The 21823-nt window shown below is 42.4% G+C and overlaps 1 protein-coding gene across 1 annotated transcript in view; it reads right to left on the bottom strand.

Annotated features, from left to right (window-relative positions):
• The window catches only part of ZNF157 (zinc finger protein 157), a 50858-nt gene extending 32900 nt beyond the window's left edge, over window positions 1-17958 (bottom strand). The window contains exons 1-2 of the mRNA XM_063083412.1: window positions 17907-17958; window positions 16089-16276 (exon numbers count right to left, since the gene is read on the bottom strand). Coding sequence (XP_062939482.1) covers window positions 16089-16160 — 72 coding nt within the window. The 5' untranslated portion in view covers window positions 16161-16276; window positions 17907-17958. The remainder of the gene's footprint in view (window positions 1-16088; window positions 16277-17906) is intronic.
• Between the last annotated feature and the right edge of the window lie 3865 nt (window positions 17959-21823).

The raw sequence follows: 21823 nt of genomic DNA, 5'->3' as shown, positions 1-21823 counted from the left end.
GCATCTAAAAGCACTGAACTGTACAGTGTATTTTATTGTGTTTTATCATAATAAAAAAAATTGAGGAGAAAAAGAGATACTCTCTTGCTAGCCAAGAAGAAGCAAACAGCTATGTTGTGAACACCAATGGAAAAGGGCAGTCACTATCTTATCATAATAAGAGAGAGGCAGAAGAAGACTTGACACACACAGAGAAGGTGGCAAAGTGAAGACGGAGGAGAGAGAGACTTGAAGATGTTGGCCACAATGACAAGAGTAATGCAGGTGAGAGAAGCAAGGAAAAGACTTTCCCCTTAGAGCTTCCAGAGGGAGCACTGCCCAGCCAACACCTTGATTTTGGCCCTTTGATACTGATTTTGGACTCCGGTCTCCAGAACTACTAAAGAATAAATTTCTGTTATTTTAAGCCACCAAGTTTGTGGTAATTTGTTACAGCAGCTACGTGAAACTAATACATTTCCTGATTACAAACTCAAATACAGTATAAAAAAGAAAACTAAAGACCAATATCCATCATGAACATAAAGGCAAAAATTCTTAACAAAATATTAGTAAAAAGAATTGAGCAATTATAATTAAAACAATTACACATCATGACCAAGTGGGGTTTTTTCCAGGAATGCAAGACCGGTTCAATAATCAAAAAGCAATCTATGTAATCCACATTAACAGGATAAAGAAAAATCACATAATCATATTGTCTTAGTCTGTTTTGTACTGCTATAACAGAATACCTGAGACCAGGTAATTTATAAAGAACAGAAACTTATTCTCTCACAGTTCCGGAGACTGGGAAGTCCAAGATCAAGTCACTGGCAGGTTCAGTCTCTGGTTCCAACATGGTGCCTTGCTGCTGCATCCTCTGGAGAGGAGGAATGTTGTATCCTCACATGGTAGAAGAGCAGAAGAGAGAAACCACTTCTACAAGACCTTTTGATAGCGGCATTGATCCATTAATGAGGCATGACCTAAGCACCTCACATTAGGACCCACCTCCCAATACTATCGCATTAGGGATTCAACACATGAATTTTGGGGGATACAGTCAGACCATAACACATATCAATCAACAGAGAAAAAGCATTTCACAAAATCCAACATGAATTTCTGAAAAATACTCTCAGAAAAATAGGAATAGAGAAGAACTTCCTAAACCTGATTAAAAGCATCTAAAACAAAACTACAGATAACATTAAATTTAATGGCAAAATAATGAAGATCAAAAGCAAGGCAAGGATGTCCATTCTCACAACTCTTATTCAACATAGTGCTGGAAGTTCTAGCCAGTGCAATAAGGAAGAAATGGAAATAAAGGTATACAGAATAAAAAGGAAGAAATAAACTGTCCCTATTTACAGATGGCCTATGTCAAAAATTCCAAGGAATCTACCAAAAAAAAAAAAAAAACTAGTAGAATAATTGACAGCAGCAAGATCACAGTAAACAAGATAAACATACAAAAACCAGTTGTATTTCTACAATAAAAACATGAACATCAAAATAAAAAATATAAAACCATTTATAATTGCACAAAAACTAAATACAAAAAATTAAATACTAACAAAGCATGTATAAGACTCATATATTAAATACTACAAAGCACTGATGAAAGAAATTTTAAAAGATTTAAGAAAATGGAGAGATATACTACAAAGCACTGATGAAAGAAATTTTAAAAGATTTAAGAAAATGGAGAGATATAATGCATTCGTGAGATAGGAGGTGCTCAGTTTCCCTGGGCTCAGGTTTCAGGACATGCCTCTGTGTTTCAAGCCACTCCCTGAGGTCTCAGGCCCATCCTCTCTGCCCTCCCCAGAAGAAAGTTACTGTTAGGTCCCTGGAATGGAGAACCTGACCTTTAAAAAGCCCCCACCCTTCAATTTCATCCCTCTAAGTTTCTATCTCCCTAAGTCTCTGCTCCCACAAGCAGGCTAAGCAGGCTGTACCCAGAGTGTAACATTGTAACTGCTTCCCTGGGTTAGTCCAAGGTTTCTGTCTCCCTAAGTCTCTGTTCCTATGAGCAAGCTGTGCCTGGAATGGAACAATTGTAACCGTCTTCCTAGGCTGGGCCAGATGTTAATCTTAATCCTATAAAAGAAGACACCCAACTGCCTCTCAGGGCTGATGCCATTTTTTGGCTCAGCCTGGCAGGTCCGCTTGCCACTTTTATTAAAACCTTCTTTTCTTCCTTTAGCTGGCTAGTGTCTCCTTCCTCCAGGACCTTATAGTTACTGTTGCTAGTTTGACCTATTTTCAGCACCAACCTGGGAAAATGAGACCACAAGGGGCTGGCTTATGCAAATCTAGTGGCTAGGCATGCTCAGTAGAGAAGGGTTATATAACCCTAGTAGCCAGGCATGCTCAGTAAAGTGGAGTTTACCCTCTCAATGACCTTCCACTAGAGGTGCTGGAAAGCACAGAATATTCTTGAATATGTCTGGTACATGTGATAAGATTTGACCAATGAACATGTTCCATGAAGAAACCAACTGAGCATGTGCAAGACCATGTTACATAACTGGGAATCACCCTTAACTGAGTATTCATTAGATAGCAAAACTACAAAAGCCAAATCCCAGCAGAAGGTGAAGTGGCTGCTCCCTTTCCTGGAAGCAACCCACACTTTGCTGGCTGAGGTGTGTATACCTTTCTTTGTACCAAACTTACTTTCAGCAAGCAGCTGCTCACTCTCTTGAGCCAGCCTGCATTTTGTACTGAGCTTTAAGTATGTATTTCTTGCTTCTGTGTTAAACTTGGTGTGGGCCCTGCTCAGTCTCTGGAGCTATGCTGCACTCTCTCTGTGAAATCTATATTTCTTATTCATTTATATTAAACCTATTCTCACTTTCTACTGTGACTCTGCTCTTGAATTCTTTTCTGGGATGGATTCAAGAACCTGGTAAGAGGACAGGGTGGGTTGAGGCCTACTATCAGGCCCCGCTGGACCCTACCTCCAACATCAATGGAAGGGAAGACTCAACACAGCAAAGATGTCAATTCTCCCAAAATTGATATGCAGGGTTAATGCAATTCCTATCAAATTCCCAAGAAAACTTTTTGTAGATATTAGTCAAGCTTATTCTAAAATTTACATTAAAAGGCAAAGGAACTACAACAGCTAAAAACAATTTTGAGAAAGAATAACGTGGGAGAAATCAGTCTACCTAACTTCAAGACATATTATATAGCTACAGTAATCAAGACTGAGCAGAGGGATAGACACATAGGTCAGTGGAACAGACGAGAAAACCCAGAAAGAAAAAGACCATACAAATATGTCCAACTGAACTTTTACAAAGATGTAAAAGCAATTTGATAGAAAAAAGACAGCCTTTTAGAAAAAAACCTTTTAGAAAATCTTTGGGATCCCCATGCTGGCCAGCTGTAAAAAACAAAAAAAAAAAAAAGAAAGAAAGAAAAAGAAAATCTTTGGGATTTGGATTTAGGGAAAGATTGCTTAGATCTGACACCAAAACTATAAAACATTTTTTAAAAATTGATAAATTGGACTTCATCAAAATTAAAATGGTTTGCTCTGTGAAAGACTCTGATAAGAGGAAGAAAAGAAGAACTACAGACTGGGAGAAAATGTGTGCAAACCACATATCCAACAAAGTCCGTGTAACTAGAATATATAAAGCATTATCAAAACTCAACAATGGGCTGGCCGGTTACTCAGTTTGTTAGAGCACAGTTAGAATGGCAAGTTCAAGGGCTCATATTCCCATACTGGCCAGCTGCAAAAACAAACAAACAAACAAACAAAAAACTCAACAGTGAAAAAGCAAACAATCCAATCAGGAAAAGGGCAAAAGACATGAAGCAATATTTCATCTAATAGGATATACAGATGGGAAATAAGCAAATAAGAAGATATTCAACATCATTAGCAATTAGAGAAGAAAACAAATGAAATACCACTACACATCTATCAGAAAGACTAAAATAAAAAATAGTGACGAATTTTGGCAGTATGTGGAAAACTGGATCATTCATACATTGCTGCTGAGAAAGCAAAATGGTCCAGTCACTCTGAAAGAGAGCTTGGCAGTTTGCTTTTAAAATTAAAATGCACTTAAATGTAATCCAGCAATTCACACAAATTAGCATTTATCACAGAGAAATAAAAATTTATGTTCACAGAAAAACCTGTACATGGGGTCAATTAAGAAAAAATAAATTAAAAAGAAATAGAGAGTAGAACAGTGGTTACCAGAGGCAGGAAAGGGGAAGTGGGGGAGGATGGGGAGAAGCTGGTAAACAGGCACAGAGTTACAAGGTTACGGTTAAATAGGAAGACTGAGTTCTGGTGCTCTAGGGTGACTGACTACAGCTAATAATATTGTATTGTATATTTCAATATAGCCAGAAAAGAGGATCTTGAATGTTATAACCACAAAGAAATGATAAATCTTTAGGTAACAGATATGCTAACTATTCTGATTGGATCATTATACAACATATGTGTGTATAGAAACAACAAACCATACCCCATAAACATGTACAATGAAATAATAAATAAAAACAAAAAACAAAACCTGTACATGATTGTCCATAGCGGCTTTATTAGTGTTAGTGAAAAACTGGAAATGTAATAGAAAAGAAATTGTAACAGAAAAGTGTAACTTTAACCTACACTATTTGCCTGTATAACTTTAACCTGCACAAATTGTAATAGAAAAATATAGCTCTAACCTGCACAATTTGCTAGCTTTAACCTGCACAATTCTGCAAACGCTTGCTAAAATGGGGAAACATATCTAAAGGCATTTTAAGTAAAGCAGCTTCTAAGAGTTCAAGAAGAGGTCAGGAAGACTTAAACACACATTCCAGGAACCAGTTGGTCCCAAGGACTAAACCAGCCCTCCCCCCCCTTATCTTCAAGACACCTGGCTGGACCAGGGAAGATAAACGATTGAAAAACTTATCATCTCTTATCAGGGTGCAAGCCTGTTAAGGCACTTCAGTTAATTAGCAATTATTTCTGTTATGAAAAACTGTCTAAAAAACTGTCTAAAAACCTTGATGTTAAAGAACTCAGGGCCGCTTATGACAAAGCGACCCAGCATGCTGAAATAAACTCCTCTTGCTTGATTGCAGCGATCTCTTGTCTCGTGGTCTTGGTGAAGTGAGCCACCCCTGACGTGTGGGATTTGTGCTTAGTGCACGGGTCTTACAGAAACAACCCAGAGGTCCTTCGACAGGGTAGTGGGTCAACAAACTATGGCACATCCAGGCTACGGAACACTGCTCAGCAATTAAAAGCAACGGAATGCTGATACATGCAACGACTTGGATGAATCTCCAGGGAACTATGCTGAGTAGAAAAGCCAAACCCAAAAGGTCACATTCCATTTATACAACAGTCGTGAAGTGACAGAGTTCTAGAGATAGAGAACAGATGGAGGTGAAGGAGGAGGTGGACGTGGCAGGGTCGTGGATGTGGCAGGGTCGTGGGCGTGGCTATAAAGGGCAGCAAGAGACATCCCGGGATCGTGGCAATGGCAATATCCTGGTTGCCACAGTGTACTGGAGTTTTCTGAGGTGTGACCATGGGAGGAAACTGGGTACAAGCACATAAGATCTCTCCGTATTATTTCCTGCAAGCACACGTCAGTCTACAATGATCTCAACTCAAAAGTTTAGTTTTTAAAAATGCGCACCTCACCCAGGACGGATGTGCCCCTGGCTTAGATCATGGCTCCATAGTAGTAAGCAGAGGACGCTGAGAATAAGCTCGGGTAGGAGAGAATCTTCTGGAGGCAAAAGAGAAGAACAAGCAAGAACGTGGCGGTGAGACCACACCGCCTGGGTCAGAATCGTGGCTCTGCCACACTCTCGTTCCACGGCCCTGGCTAAGTCACTTCCTCCAAGCCTCGGTCTCCTCATCTGTAAAATGTGGATGGGTTTCGCAGCGATCACTTACAGCAGCACCTGACACATGGTTAGCTCTCAGGGTTTGTTGCTATTTCTATTATTTCACCTGGGATGGACATGCTCGACTGGAAATGCTAGACTGACATCTTAAAGTAATACTGTCAAATCACATCACATGAATATTTCACTCAGGAGAATTTCGCTACTCATGCTCTGGCATAGCTAACATGTACTATACACAGTCATTTGTGTGACTGCTCAGATTTGCTGCTTTCCTTTTGCATTACTTCATTTTTCTCCAGCTTTATCCTAATTTGTGGAATAAAAATAATATAAAAAAATTTAAATAAATAACAACAATAACTCATTAGAACCCATAGAATAAAATAGGAAACCATGAGTCCATACTGATTATTTAAAAAACGAATAAATTGAAAGTCTGATGAGGAACAGGATATTCACATGCTCTCGAGGTGCCCTTCCACAAACTACTTATTAGTTACAAAGGGCAGAGAGCGACTTTGTGGTGGAGAAGCCTGGCAGAGCCACCTCCATCAAGTGATCACAGTGAATATCACCGGTAGTGGGACAAATTGATATCACGGCCACCTGGTTGGATGCACTCAGGACACAGCATCACTTCTGTGACTTCTCTGACAGAGCTACATCACCTGCACCTAATCATGAGGAAACATCAGGCATAACCAAGTTGTGAGACATTCTACAAAATAACTGCCCTGACCTTCGAAAGGTTATGAAAGACAAAGAGAGACTGAGGAACCCTTCCCGACTGAAGAACGCTGAAGCGATGACAACTAAAGGCTGAGCGCGATCCTAAAGTGGATCCTCCTGCTGTGATGGACGCTATTGGGACCCCCAGGAGGGGGTCATCATGTATATCTCCGGATTTTGCTGCTTGTCCTGTGCTTATATCAGACAAGGTCCTTGTCTGTAGAAAACAATGAAGTATTCAGGGATGACGGGCATCAGGTCGGCAACTTACTTTCAAATAGTTGAGAATAAAAGGTATTTTTACTGCATTTGCAATTTTTCTGTAAGCTTGAGATGGTTTAAATAAAAACTATTGAAACAAAACAGAATCTATTCGTCAAAACACACTATCAAAAACGTAAAAGAAAAGTCACAGCCAGGGAGAAGAAATTTTCTATACATATAACGGACAAAGAGTTAGTATCCAGAATATAAAATATCATTATGAAAAAAGATGAACTACGTTATGCCACAGGTCACTCCTGGTCTTTGACCACAGATTCCTTATAGCAAAAGGATCGTAAATTAAGTCGAAAGATACTGGCACGTTGTTAGAGGCCCATTCAAGTCACTGACAATCTGTCCAGCCCATCATCATGTTACATGAACACGTCGCCCAGGGCGAGGCTACTCAGGTTTGCAGGCTTCCATTCGACCTTGCCAGGTTCCAAAAGCAGGAGTGGTTTCAGCAATACGTGACTTCACCCTTTCAGGCATGTGGTATAATTGAGCTAAGAGATAATATCATTTCTTGTTCCCAAACTCTTTCGAGATATTAATACATTACTGGGTTTCCTTCATCATACAACCCTTTCATTCATTCCTTTACTCTAAGCTACTCTTCCTACTTCTCTCCATTTTTACCCCAATTTTTCCACCTTTGGAAGGAATACTGTGCTTGTCTAGACTGCAGGCGGCAATACTCATTTGGCAAGTACTGGCCCCTCGTCCACTCCCATTCGGATAGGGCAAGGTTACACAGGTGCACAACTAGTGGGCTATTTACCATCAAGCAATACAGCTGCATTCACTTTGAGCCTGATTCTGCCAGATGGACTTCCTGCTTCCAACATTTGTAGCTGCAGCCCTGGTCCTGTGACCACTGCATCAAGTAGGAAAAAAGAAAGTTGAGGTGATGTGGGGAAGAAAGAAAGAAAGAAAATAGTATAGTTATCATACCAGCATCTTCCCACTTCGGGAAGAATTACACAGTCACATTAAGCATCCTTCCCCACCCCCACTGCCCCAGAAAAACAGTCTATTTGGTGGGGACACTTCCTTACTTCACACACTCATGAAGGTGTAGAAGCCAGTCCTTCATGTCTATATCTCCCCCCACCCCTCGTTTTAAACAACCAATGTTTAAATTGCCTGTTCAAATTCTCTGAGGATGAAAATGTGTTCCTTGGTCTGAAGAAATGTGACTTGGTGGCCCAAACTGGTGCAATACCTGCTGTTCTGGTTTTTCCATATTTGCATCTACCACCCAGTAAACAAAGCCCAGTACAGAGACAGTGTCTATTCCTGTCGGGACTCATTTGTGGCCCCCTGGGGCTACTGGCAACAGTTTCACTTGCCAGCTACGTTCAGGGCCCTGGGGAATATGCCACATAGCCATCTGCTGTCTCTGTCTCTTTTGTTGGCAAACAGAATAGTTATCAGCATTTTGTGCTTCGAGGGATGCAAGAGGAACACATCTAGATTCTCGCCCATCCCCGCACGGTTGCAGCACTCCCACACCCACTCATGTCATAGACACAGGGGGCCGCCTTAAGCAAGCACACAGGGAGGTCTGCTTGTTGATTCCAATCACCTTCCAATGCTGCAGCGGCTTCTGGTGGAGACTGACATATTCTACTTTAATGCACCCCTCAAATTCCCACAGTGACTTCCACAGGGCCAGGCCTTTGTCAGGCCAGTTTTCTACTGCCCTTCTGCATGACCATATGGCCAGGCCAGTGGCCACCCCCCATGAATCAGTAAAAACCCAAACATAGGGGCTTTTAATATTGTTCAATTCTTCCATTACTGCTAGGAAGAGAGCAAGCAATTCAGCCGACTCAGTTGCTTTGTTTTTACCTTCTGCAATCACGGTGGTGGCCTTCCAAACAGGATGCTGTCCATTCACCTTGGAACTGCCATCCAGAAACCAAGCAGCTCTTTGTTGGTCAGTCGAGAGCTAGGGCCCTGTCCAAGTGACAACAGAATCCGACAGCTCCTCACGTATCAGTCCTAGGGGAAAAGTGTCTACCTGCTCGTGAACATGCTAACTCCCTACAGTCCCCTGGTAGCACGTTCCTGTACAAACCACTTCCATTTTATTATGGATGTCCTCTGAGCATTGCCCTCCCCTATAGAGCATTTCTCCATCACTCAAGACATCATGGGTATCTTAGGTTTCAAAACTATTTTATGCCCTGCAATCAGAAGGTTGTTTCCATTAATGTCTGATAGCAAACTAGTAATTGCGCCTCAAATGGAAATTCTCTAGTCCAAAGTCCTAGTAGTTACCACTGGGAGGTGCTCACAGGCTTTTGCCAAAAGCCCCAGTCTATGCTCCACATAGGGCTACTGTACAGAGAATTTGTCTGTATCAGCACTCCAGGTTCTACTCTATACTCTGTGGGTTTGGGCAATTTTATCAGTTGCCATTTAGCATATCCAAGTAATACTGCTTGAAGAGTGGATTTACAATACTAGGAAGGGGAAACTTTCTAGTCAGATACAATGTCCATCTCCATAATACGTTCAGGTAAAAGAGATGCAACCACTTCACATAAAGCCCAGTGGTAGCCACTGGGAAGCGCTCATGGGCTTTTGCCACAAGCTCCAATCTACATGAGTGCAAGCAGCAGACGCTTCCAAAATTTTATCTCAGTAGGGATCATGGGAGCTCAAAGGTGTTGAGGGAGCTACTGCTTTTTCTAATTCAGACATTTCTTGCTTTTGTTCAGGTCCCCACTCAAATATAGCTTTCTTTCAGGTAGTCTTATAGATAGGAGCTAGCAATATTCCCAGATGTGGAATGTGTGTTCTCCAAAATCCAAACAAACTGACCAAATGCTGGGCTTCTGTTGCACTCTTTTACCTACCCGTAATCCTGCCGACTGGGCCAACTGTCGAGCCTTGGAGATGTAGGTTCGAGAGCAGGGCCACCCAGACCAGATGCCCAAGGCAGAAGCCAGCCAAGCTGCAGCACCGCCTCATCTGCACTAACTCCACCCACACACACAATTTGCTTACAAAGAATGCACTGCACCACCCCCAACCATGCCTAAGGCTAGGGGGCCTGATTAAATTATTCTATTTTCCCAACAGCTTCCTTTTGGTCCTAGGGGTGGGTAGCAACAGCAGTTTATTTTCAGTCACTTGTAGAATATTCCAAGTGGCTCCTGCCCAGGTTATTCCTAAGAATTTTACCGTTTGGGCAGGCCCTTGGGTAGATTTACTAACCAGCCTCAGTTGGTCATGTGAGTCACCACTGTATTCAAATCAGTCCTAGCTTGCTCTTCAGTTTCCGATATTATCATAACATCACTGATATGGCATATTACTACACAAGTCCAAATCTCTCCTGACCAAATTATGACAGTAAGCTGGTGAATTCAGATAACTAGTGGCAGCATGGTAAATGTAAATTGAGATCCATCCCATGTGAAAGCAAACTATGATTGCCTTTTTTCCAAAACTGGGATAGAGAAGAAAGCCAGTCTCCTCTCCTTTAGCCTTTTTTTTTTCCCTTGCTGGTCCAGATGGTGATCAAACCCAGGACCTTCGTGTTATCAGCACCACAGTCTAACCAACTGAGCTAACTGGCCAGCTAGCCTGCTGTGTTTTCTGTGTCTGGGACTGCTGAGGTGGTACCACTTTAGTTAAGCCACTGATAGTCGACTGTCAGTCTCCATGAGCCATCCCCCCTTTTCACAGGCTGCTCAAGGCTACTGTACAAAGAGTTCAAAGAGTTCATTGGTATCAGCACTCCAGCTTCCAGGATGTTGATTAAAGTGGCAATCTCTTTCTGCCCAGCAGGTATTCTATACGGCTTTAAATTAACCACCTGTGTGGGTTCTGGCAGTTCTAGTGCTTCCCTTTTTAGCACGGCCCATCAAGACAGGCCTGAGGGCGGACCTGCAAGCCTTCTGTTTTACAATACAGTGGGCCCTCTGCATCTGCGGATTCAACCAGCCACGCAATCGAAAATATGGGGGGAGGGGGGGTTGCGTCTGTACTGAACGTGTACAGACTTTTTTTTGTCACTATTCCCTAAACAATACAGTATAACAACTATTTGCATGGCATTTTCATTTATATTAGGTATTATAAGTAACCTAGAGATTATTTAAAGCATACAGGAGGACGTACGTAGGGTATATGCAAATACTACACCATTTTATATCAGGGACTTGAGCACCTGCAGGATCTAGTATCCACGGGGGGGACCCTCACCCAATCCCCTGTGTATACTGAGGGTCGACTGTATTGGGAAGGGGAAGCAATCCCCAGTCAGACATAATATCCATCCCAATAATACATCAGGTAAAGGATACGTGACCACCCCATATAAAGTGTTAAATAAAAATTATAGGAGGCCATTGTTTCGGACTAAGTTCCTGCACTAGGCCCCAAAGGCCAGACTGAAAATCAAAATGGAGACACTCCAGCTAAATTTCCAGTCACCAAAATAAAACTAAGTAGTTATCTGACTCTCCCAGAAATCGGGAAAGATAACAGCCAATTTCCCAAACAGGGTTTAAATCTTCAAAGGGCATGATAATGAAGTTCCCTCTACTTTAATTCTTACACAAAAGAGACAGCCTGAAGTAACCTGATGTTAACTAGTCAGTTATTTTTCTATTGTTCTATCTCCCTGTCCCCACCTTACAAATAAAGTAACTTTGAAATGACCAGTCCTCCTTTTGTTCTTTGTTTTCTTCAGCCTCTTTCCATCTATAAAATCAACAGTCTTTTGCTCAGCTCATTGGAATACTTATTATGGAATAACCTGTTGCCCAATTAGAGTCACAATAAAGACAACTGGAGATCTTTAAATAAATTTGTTGTAATTGTGTCCTTTGATGTTAAATAAAAATCATAGGAAGGCCATTGTTTTGGACTAAGTTCCTGCACTAGACCCCAAAAGATCAGACTGAAAATCAAAATGGAGTCACCCCTGCTAAGTTCCATTCATTTAGGCTGTGGTCTGAGACCTTCCCAGAAGTCAGGAGAAAGATAACAGCCAATTTTTCCCCAACAGGGTAGTTCAAATCTTCAGTAGGTATGATAATGAAGTTCCCTCTGCTTTAATCCTTACACAAAAGAGCCTGAAGTAACCTGATGTTATTTTTCCATTGTTCTGTCTTCCGGTCCCCTCCTAACAAGGAAAGTAACTTTGAAATGACCAATCTGGGGGCTGGACCGTGGCTCCTTGGGAGAGTGCGGTGCTGATAACACTAAGGCCATGAGTTCGGATCCCATATAGGGATGGCCAGTTAGCTCACTTGGGAGAGCATGGTGCTGACAACACCAAGCCAAGGGTTAAGATCCCCTTACCGGTCATCTTTATGAAAAAAAAAGAAAAGAAAAGAAATGACCAATTTGCTTTGTGTTCTGTTTCTTCTCTCCTCAGCCTTTTTCTGTCTATAAAACCAATCTCCTCTGCTTGGCTCGTTGGAACACTTATTCTATTTTACAGAATAAAGCTTTGCCAGATTCTGGAATCGCAATAAGGCTGATTGAGATCTTCATCTGTTTCTTGTAATTTTGTTCTTTGACAAACCAAAGTTTGTTCAAAAATCCAAATTTTCATCCAAGCTTAACTTAGTCCCATCAACAGCTGCATCTCCATATCCTCCCAATCTAACCTCAGCCCTGTTAAGAGTTCACCAACAGGGGCCGAGCCCGTGACGTACTCGGGAGAGTGCGGCGCTGGGAGCGCGGCGACGCTCCCGCGGCGGGTTCGGATCCTATATGGGAATGGCCGGTGCACTCACTGGCTGAGTGCCGGTCACAAAAAAGACAAAAAAAAAAAAAAAAAAGAGTTCACCAACAGGCTTTAGGATCACAGTGCACTGGGCCAAGTGACAACACATCCCAAAAAGGTTTCTTCTCCCCCATCTGGCCATTTTACCCACACGCCAGGAGATCCAGGCCTCTCTGCCAATCATTACCCTGATTAATCAGTCTAACCATTGCCCCACGTGATTCCAGGTGGGTTTCTCATCATAATCATAGGCTTTTTAAATTCCTCCAAGTTGGTATAAATGGAGCTGACTTGCTTGGGGGCTTTTAAGGTTGGAGGGCCAGCAGGGGTCCCATTGGCCCACGCAGCCACGATGGTGCTGCATCAACACTTTTGTTTCAGCAAAAGCACCGTCCCATTCATCCCATTTTTCAATAACCATTTCAAAATTTCTACCCTGCTGGGAAGAGTTCCCTTGACTCTCCCCTTTGTCTCTCCTCATTTTCTTTCTTTTCTTCTTTCTCTCCCCATTTTCTTTTTATCACTTTAATGCCCTTGGTATTGGCAAGACCCATACAGGGAAGTTGAAACAGCAAGTCAGATGAGACTTCTCCATTGTTCAGATTTGCAGGAGTAATGTCACATGGGGTACCTACACAAAAGGGGCTCCCTTAATCACAGCATTTACCATGACCTGGGTAATGGGCCTGTTCAGCAGGTGAACATCCAGGTCACCATAAAGCCAGTTCCACGTGGCTTGCGTATGAAGCACACCAGCTGCTTCATCTGGGATATTCCACTTGGCATTTATAAGGGGGAGTTGGGCAGCCCCCTTTCTAAGGGTAAACACACTTCACAGTGGCCTTTATCCAGTCCACCAGGCTGGCCGTTCCCTCAGGAGTGACCTCCCGTGTGTCTGAATCACATACGGCCATCCGTGATTGTTCAGTTCGTTTACACTACACCCCTTGATCTCAGCAGTTCCTCAGGCTTGCCCTCCCCCCACACTGACTTCCTTCTTGGTGACCAAAGGTCTCCGAGGTACTACTTTCTGCTGTCCTGGCATAATTTTCCCCCTTTGTGGGTGGCTCTGAGGCTACTGGCCTGAGCCCAGACAAACCGACATCTGAGCTTGGTCCAGCCTCAAGGCCTAACCTGGCACTCTCTTTTACTTTCATCTCAGCTGCTACCTGTAGCAATAACAAGGGACTGTGTGTTCAGCATGCTCACTTTGCATTTCCCTATGTATCCAATTAGCCAGCTGCTCAGGAGTTAGGTCTACCACCATGTCGAAATCCATTGGTAACTTTTACCTTTACCTCGGCAGTTTGGCTATGACAAGGGCTACTGCAAGGCTAAGGCTGATGTCACAAATCCTGCTCACAGCACCAGTTGTCTAGCTCTTAATCCTGTTCGTGATGCCAATTGTAACGCTAGGCGACCACGCTAGTTGTCGTGGCTCTTTTACCTGCTGGTAATCCTGCACCAACTGGGCCAATGGTTGAGCTGGGGCTGGGTCTGGAGCTCCCAGACCCCTCAAGCCCATTCACAGACTGGGTCACAAACCCTTCACACGCCAGGCTGGGTCACCAGACCCCTTCACGCAGGTCTATAAGCTAGGCAACTGGCCACACGGTCCTTGGAAGCTGCAGGTCTGGAAAAACATGGCCGCACAGGGCAGGAGACCGAGGCAGTAAAACACCAGCAAAAGTGATGACCTGGGGCGCACTTACTCCACGCACACACTCAATGTTACCGAACCACCCTGAACCGGCTCCAAGGAGGGGAGACTGACCAAATTGTTCCATTTTACCAACATCAGCCTATACTGAAGGCAGCGCAACTGCAGTTTCACACCACAGATGACCTGGTAGCCATCCGGGAATCAAAAGTTCCTCATCCCCCACCCTTTCATCCTTTCTCTTCCCAAACCACGTGTTTCCATGAACCAGGAAATCCTGCTTCACTGACACCAATTCTGATGATGAAGGAAAAACCAAAGTCAGTTTCTCCCACTATACTTTCATAACACGTTTCTGACACCAGATGTGAAGGGGTTTTCCCTACACCCCAAGCAAGCAAGCAATTCTGCAGTGGACACCTGCTGGGGATCTTCTAATTCAAATCAATTCCAACACTATCTACCTGAAGATAGCGTCGGGTCCCACAGGTTGAGGGCTCAGTCTCCAAGACTACCAGGAGCACAAGTCCAGGGCTCCCGAACATAATTCGAGGTCACACAATCTCGGGTTCAATTAATTGGCTAGAGTGGCTCACAGAACTCAGGGAAACATTTATGCTTACTGGTTTATTATAAAGGATACGAATAAACAGCCAGATGAAGAGATGCACAGGGCAAGGCATGTGGGGTTGGGCGCAGAGCATCCGTGCCCTCCCCAGGTGTGCCACCCTCCAGGAACCTCCACCTGTTCAGGCACCCCCAGCACACAGAACCCTGTCCTTTTGGATTTTTATAGGGGCTTCACTACATAGGCATAACTGACTAAATCATTGGCCACTAATAATCAACTTGACTTTCAGCTCCTCCCCACTCCCAAGCCTCTAATCCTGCCTTGGTCTTCCCAAAACCAAGACCAGACCCCATCCTGAAGCTACCCAGGGGCTGCCAGCCATCAGTCAACTCATTAGCATACAAAAAGACATTTATTACAGTAAAAATTCCAAGAATGTGGGCCGGCTGTGGCTCACTTGGGAGAGTGTGGTGCTTATAACACCAAGGCCATGGGTTCGAATCCCTAAATAGGGATGGCTGGTTAGCTCACTTGGGAGAGCGTGATCCTGACAACACCAAGTCAAAGTTAATATCCCCTTAAGAGTCATCTTTAAAAAAAAAAAAAAAAAAAATTTCAAGGATTTTAGGAGCTTATGCCAGGAAATAGGTCAAAAACCAAATATATATTTCACAATATCAAACCCACACAAAAATCTTACACAAATGGTCATAGCAGCTTTATTCATAATAACCAAAAACTAGAAACAACCAAGATGTCCTTCAACCAGTGAACGGTTAAACTGGTCCATCCATACCATGAAATACTATTCAGCAATAAAAAAGAACTATTGATATACTGTTAACTATTGCCATCTCCAGAGAATTATGCTGAGTGAAAACAGCCAGTTCCAAACGGTTACATACTGTATGATTCCATTTATACACTCTTGAAATGACAAAATTATAGTACTGCAAAACAGCTTTGTGGTTCCAGGGATTAAAGAGGGGCTCGAGGAGGGACAGAAGTGGTTGTGGCTATTAAAGGGCAACACCAGGGTTCCTTGTGGTGATGGAAATGTTCTGTATGTCAATATCCTGGTTGTGATTTTGTTATAAGATGTTACCATTGGGGAAAACTGGGTAAATGGTACATTGCATTTGAATGTACAACTATTTCAAAATAAAAATTTAACTAAAAAATTAATAAAAGCAAGAACAAATACAAAAAAGTAGGCTCCTCCTCCTTACCTCAAATGATCTGCTAGGTTCTCCTGGAATCAGGGAAGGGAACCTCTGGGGTGACTTCCCATTAGCTGGCATGTTCACCCTGGGCCTCAGCCCACCTTCCAAAGCTGGAGGGGTGTCTGTATGCAGATGATCCTGCAGCCTCCAGTAAGGGGTAAAGCTCAGTGGCTCCACAGAGACACCAAGAAATCCTAAAAGGACAGTATCCATATGATCAGTGTCATTCCATATTCACCCCACAAAGTTCCGCAACTTCCACTCTGTATTAGTCAGGGTGGGTTATAGAAATGATCATGATGTTTGGAGTCGCTAATTCTTGGATGGCTCTACAGGGTGCTTCACACCCTACCCAGCCAACCTACCCCTCAATTCAGGTTCAAGGCAGATCTGGGTTTAGGGGGAGGGTAGAATGGGGCAGTAAATGGTGCTTAAGGCTCATGGGGTGGACCAGGGAGGGACTTTGTCCATGGGGAACCTGGTGGATGACTGTGCAGAGAGTAAACCTGGAAACCCAGTAATCTGAGTGAAAGAAAATGAGTCATCTTTTCTGTGTCTTATTTTTCCATTATAAGGTGAAAAATCCCTCCTAAGTTTTTCTGCAGGGAAGCCTTTAGCCTCTTCCTTCCAGAAGGTGGTTCAACATTAGAAATATTATCAACACATTAGGAGGGGAAACATGCTGCTACTAACTTTCACCAAAAAACGTCTAAACAATTCTGCAGCCATTACTAATAATAGTTCAAACTAAAATTAGGAAAGAAGTAAATCACTTAAATATCACAAAATCAATTATGAAACACAGCCCTGAAATACCATGCTAAAAAGTAAAGAATGAAGCTATTGCCATAAAAATTAGTAAAAAGATAGGGATGTCTGTTGTAACTCAAAAGTGTTTTGTGGGCCCTAGCTCACACAATAGCGATGAAATAATCAGAGTAAATACTGGGAAGAGATGAAAAGGTAGCTTTCTTTGCCAATGATATGATGTTATACATAGAAAACCTACCAGACTCTGTCAAAAGGATACTAGAATTCATAGGGTAATTTGACAGGGGGCTGGATACAAGATAAAATTATAAAAGCAGATAGTTGTTCTCTATAGTTGCAATAAGCAAATGGAAACAGAAAAAATGCATTAAAAATGATAGCACGAAATATATCAACTATGTAAGAATAAACTTTTTAAAGGGGCTGGACCTATACAATTACAAAAGAAAAAAAAAAAAAGACAAGCATAAAATAGTCACACAGACATATCATATCCCTGGATAAGAAGATTTAATAAAAATGTCAACCCCCCAAAAGTATTATGTTAAAGTAATGAAAAGCATAAATAAGTAAATAAGAAAAATCAAACACAAAGCTCAATAATAATAAGACGGTATATACAAAATATTACAGAATACAGATAAAGAGATTCTTAAAGGGAAACCTATGTTCTTAAATTTTTTTTTAACAAAGACAGGCTGAACATTAATGAATTAACATCCAATTTAAGAAGTTAAGAAAAGACAAAATAGTAAAGGTAAGAGCAGAAATTAAGGCAATAGAAAACAAAGGTATATCAGAGAAGATCAACAAGGTCAAAAGTTGGTTCTCTGGAAAGACTAATAAAATCAGCAAACCTCTGGAAAGACCGATCAAGAAAAAAACTAAACACATACTATTAAGACTTGACAACAAGATGCAGCAAGGGATCTAAAACCTGACCCCCCCATTCCTGACCCCCACAAATTCCCATTCGCTAGATTCCTTAATTCCTCACCACCTGACACCACAAACTGCCAATTTATCATCTCCAAAAGCCAACAAAGCCATCACCTCAAAAACACCTGAGACTGTCACGCCATAAACCCTCATGCACTCCCTTTAGTGCCGCGCGCCAACAAGACTTAAACGGCCTCGGAGGGCCATTTCCGTTTCCTGTCTTCACCCCTGACATTGCCCCTTCTAGGGCTGTTGGTTTTGCACACGATCATAAAGGCTGAGTGGTTGTAGTCTACTCACACTGAACAAGCCGCCGTTACGGATCGGTAGAGACTTTGTCCACGAGTGGCGTTGTCGGGAGAGAAAAATGGCTGCGCCAAGGCCTTTCTCCATGAGCGCCGCCATCTTAGAGCCCATTCCGTACACCGGGCTGTTCCACAGGAGACAGGGACAAGGGGGTGTTCAGAGGTAGAAACCTTCTGAGGGCAAGCTTCCGGGAGAAGCTGATCTTTAGAACTAGATTCTGTAGGTCTTTCTAACGTTTAGAGAAGCAGAAGTGCCCCCATTTCGGGGGCGGAGGGCGGCGTGTCCTGATCTTCAAAGGAGACACCACCGAGCCAGAGTGAAAAGGAGTCAGGGTGGTACAATCCCCTCCCTGGAGATACCACTGGCAAGAGGGGGAGAGGTCAGATTAATCTTTAATCTCCTGGGCGATACCACTGGCGAAGAGCGGGGAGGAGTCAGGGTGATAGATTCTCCTCTTAATGTGCTGGAATTGCTATCGAGGGGACTTGAATCCCCCTCAATCTCCATTATCCCCATCACCCTACTAAAACGATAGTAGCAAGGTATAATAGTAATAGCCTTTGATTTGGACAACTAATATTTTTTACCAAACTGTCAATAGAAAAATGTTTACAAACATTATAAGCATACTTTTGATGAAAATGCACCTCCAAAACATGTCCCCAACTCCTGCTGTTGCCAACCAGGTTGCAGCCACTTAGCCTCTCTTATATAGAAATTCAGGATGTTCTTTACCTGTGAACTCCTTCACATTTTTCTTGTTGTCGTTGTTGTTTTGGGCAGCTGGCTGGTACACGGATCAAACCCTGGACTTAGGTGTTTTTAGCACCATGCTCTAACCAACTCCTACACATTCTTAAAAACCTAGTCCAAATATACCCTCTTCCAGAAGCCTTCTCTGACAGGAGGTGGAGGATTCTTTTCCCTGCTGAAGGTGTTTCAGACATAGCAGGCAGGCTCTGGCTTACCCTGAGTAAGGATTGCTGGGTACCCTAAGGAATTTGAATACTCTCTCTGGGCCTCAGCTCAACAATCTGAAGAGTTAGAGTATCAGCCTCTCAGATTTTCCCATTTTTTCTGTCTCCCCTGCAGTATTTACAAATTGAATGGAAGACAAAATGGCATCTGTGAGAATATTGCTGTAACCCATAGACTTCTACAAAAATTTCCAAAATTTATTATTGTTGTAACTCCTGGTCAACATCTCAAATCCTGGACTCTCTAACTCTTCCACCATCAATGCCTCTCTGGGCTGATCTCAAACATGGGCCTTTCTTAACTCTACTAACACCTATTTTGCACTCATCTGATCTGAGTTCATTTTCTGTATTAATGATTCCATCATCCATGTCCCTTTTTTGTTTTGTTTTTTACCACTATACTGTCTAGGAATGTCCTTGTATTTTCACCCCGATTCCAAGCTACACCTTACTGGTATACCATATGTACCTTTCTTTTATACATAGACAGACTGGGTTGGGCTGGCTAGTTAGTTCAGTTGGTTAGAGTGTGATGCTGATAACTCCAAGGTTTAGAGTTCAATCTCTGTACCACCAGCCACCCAAAAAATATATATATATACATATATATTTTTTACATATATATATATGTATACATATATGCACACACACGCACACAGATTGAGATACTGGGCATATGTTAATTTTCCATTGTCAATGCCTCTTTGTTCCATATCTCAACTATGGGACCACGGTTAACTTTTCTACCATCAAAATCCTTTTGATTAGATATCCAAACAGACCTCTTTTAGCAGATGCCTAGGTTCTAGTTCAAACCAGAGGGGCAATGATGTTTGTAAAGAGGCCCGGGCTCAAGAACTGGACCAGAGAACCATTGAAGGTAAAAGTTCATTCATGGTGGAAGATTGCTTAAATGTCTGGCTTTGCTGCGGGTAAAACAAGATGGTGATTTCTGCCAAAATCATTAACAGAGTTTTTAGATCAAACCAGGAGGACTGATGATGAGAAAGTTAATATTTTCTTAGGATATAGACATGGAATAGCTAATGGAGGTCTAGCATTCAAGGGTTCAAGGTCAGAACTGATGTTATGTCAGATTAGGTTACAAAAGACTGTGGTTTCCCCCACCCCATCTCTCTCTATATATCATCATCATCATCATCATCATCACCATCCAGGGGGAAAAGCTGGGGAAAGCCAGCTCCTATGTCATATCGACATTGAGGCAGCCTTTGGAGAGGCCCATATGTCAAGCACTCCTGCCAATAGCCAGTGAGAAACTCAGGCTTCTAGCCTACAGCTATTCGAATGAACCAGCTTGGAAGTGAAACCTCCAGCTATCAACAACCCTAGTCAACAACTTGACTACAGTGTTACAAGAGACCCTGTGACAGAACCACCCAATCAAGCCACTACCAAATTCTTGACCCCACAGAAACTGTGAGATAATAAATGTTTATTGGTTTAAGCTTCTGTGTTTGGGGGTAATTTGTTACGCAGCAATAGATAAATAATACAAGCATTTATTTAAAGGTTTGGCATTTTGTTCATTGTGGATTTTTTTTCATTAATTTTCACTTTTGAAAATACTGTTTTAAAAAATGTATTGATCTTGCTTACTGAGGGTTTTTTGGGGGCACCCCCTTAAACTTTGCACTTGAGTTGACTGTGTCACTCACCCCACCCTAGTCCTAGCCCTGCAGAGAAACCTTGTTCTCTAAAATCATAGACTATTGTGTTTCCTCTTTGAAATTATATCAGTAAGAATAAAATATCTCACTCTTGCCTGGGAGATCTGAGTTACTTAGACACAGAGAAACAGCCTGGATTTCCAACCCAGGTGCCGAGCTTCAGATAAGGCATATCTAGAGCCAACAATTCATATCTGTCTTACTTTAGCGTTTCTAAAGAAAAAGGACCCTGGGTCCACTTTACAGTTCAGACCTGATGTTGCCCTTTTTAAATACCAACGCATTTTGCTTTGGGCTTATCAAAACACTGCTATAATTTAAAGTTTACTTAAACTCCGCTCCTAAATCTACAGTAATCCATTTCTAAATCCTATAGTAACCCATCTCTTTTTTTGTTTGGTGACACTACAGGTGTTCAACCAAACCTGTTGGCCCAGGACTGAGGGGTTTATTGGGACAAGGGACATTCAGTGCTAAAACCAGGAAAGTCCCAGGCAAACTGGAACAAGTTGGTCACTCTACGTGAGACATCTCCACAGTTCCTATGGGGTATGGTTTTCCTTGCTCCAGCAGGTTAATGAACCTATTTCTGTCGGACTATGGATGTGATCCTAGTGGTCTCATCAAGGTTATTAATGTTGGAAGAGTTCATAGAGGTCAAGCTTGAGACTTAATATGCATTAATGGTTTGCCCTAATGCAAATTTAACAAGCCTGGTTCAGGCTCCAGATCAGAGGGGCACTGCTGGGGGAAGAGTTAATCCAAGGCTGAATGCTAAACCATACCAGAAAGGCATTGATGGTGAAAGAGTTATCAGATCTCTAAATTTGAGGTAAGACTACAGTAATACTGATGAGGCTGGAAGTTGGTCCAGAAGTGGTGGAAATGTTAACAGGGGCCCAGATTTCAGATTTTGACAAGGGAGTTATTGATGGTGGATTAGGTATCAGATGACCAAGTTCGAAGGCCAACCAGATGAGCAGTGGTGGTGGAAGAGTTCACAGAAACCGGCAATTTGAGATCTCTTGTCTAGACCATGTCTGAGGGTTAGTAG

Source organism: Cynocephalus volans, chromosome X (assembly GCF_027409185.1).
Source record: "Cynocephalus volans isolate mCynVol1 chromosome X, mCynVol1.pri, whole genome shotgun sequence".
NCBI lineage: Eukaryota > Metazoa > Chordata > Mammalia > Dermoptera > Cynocephalidae > Cynocephalus > Cynocephalus volans.
The sequence above is the reverse complement of the archived record's forward strand: the minus strand, read 5'-3'. Positions and strand labels throughout refer to the sequence as shown.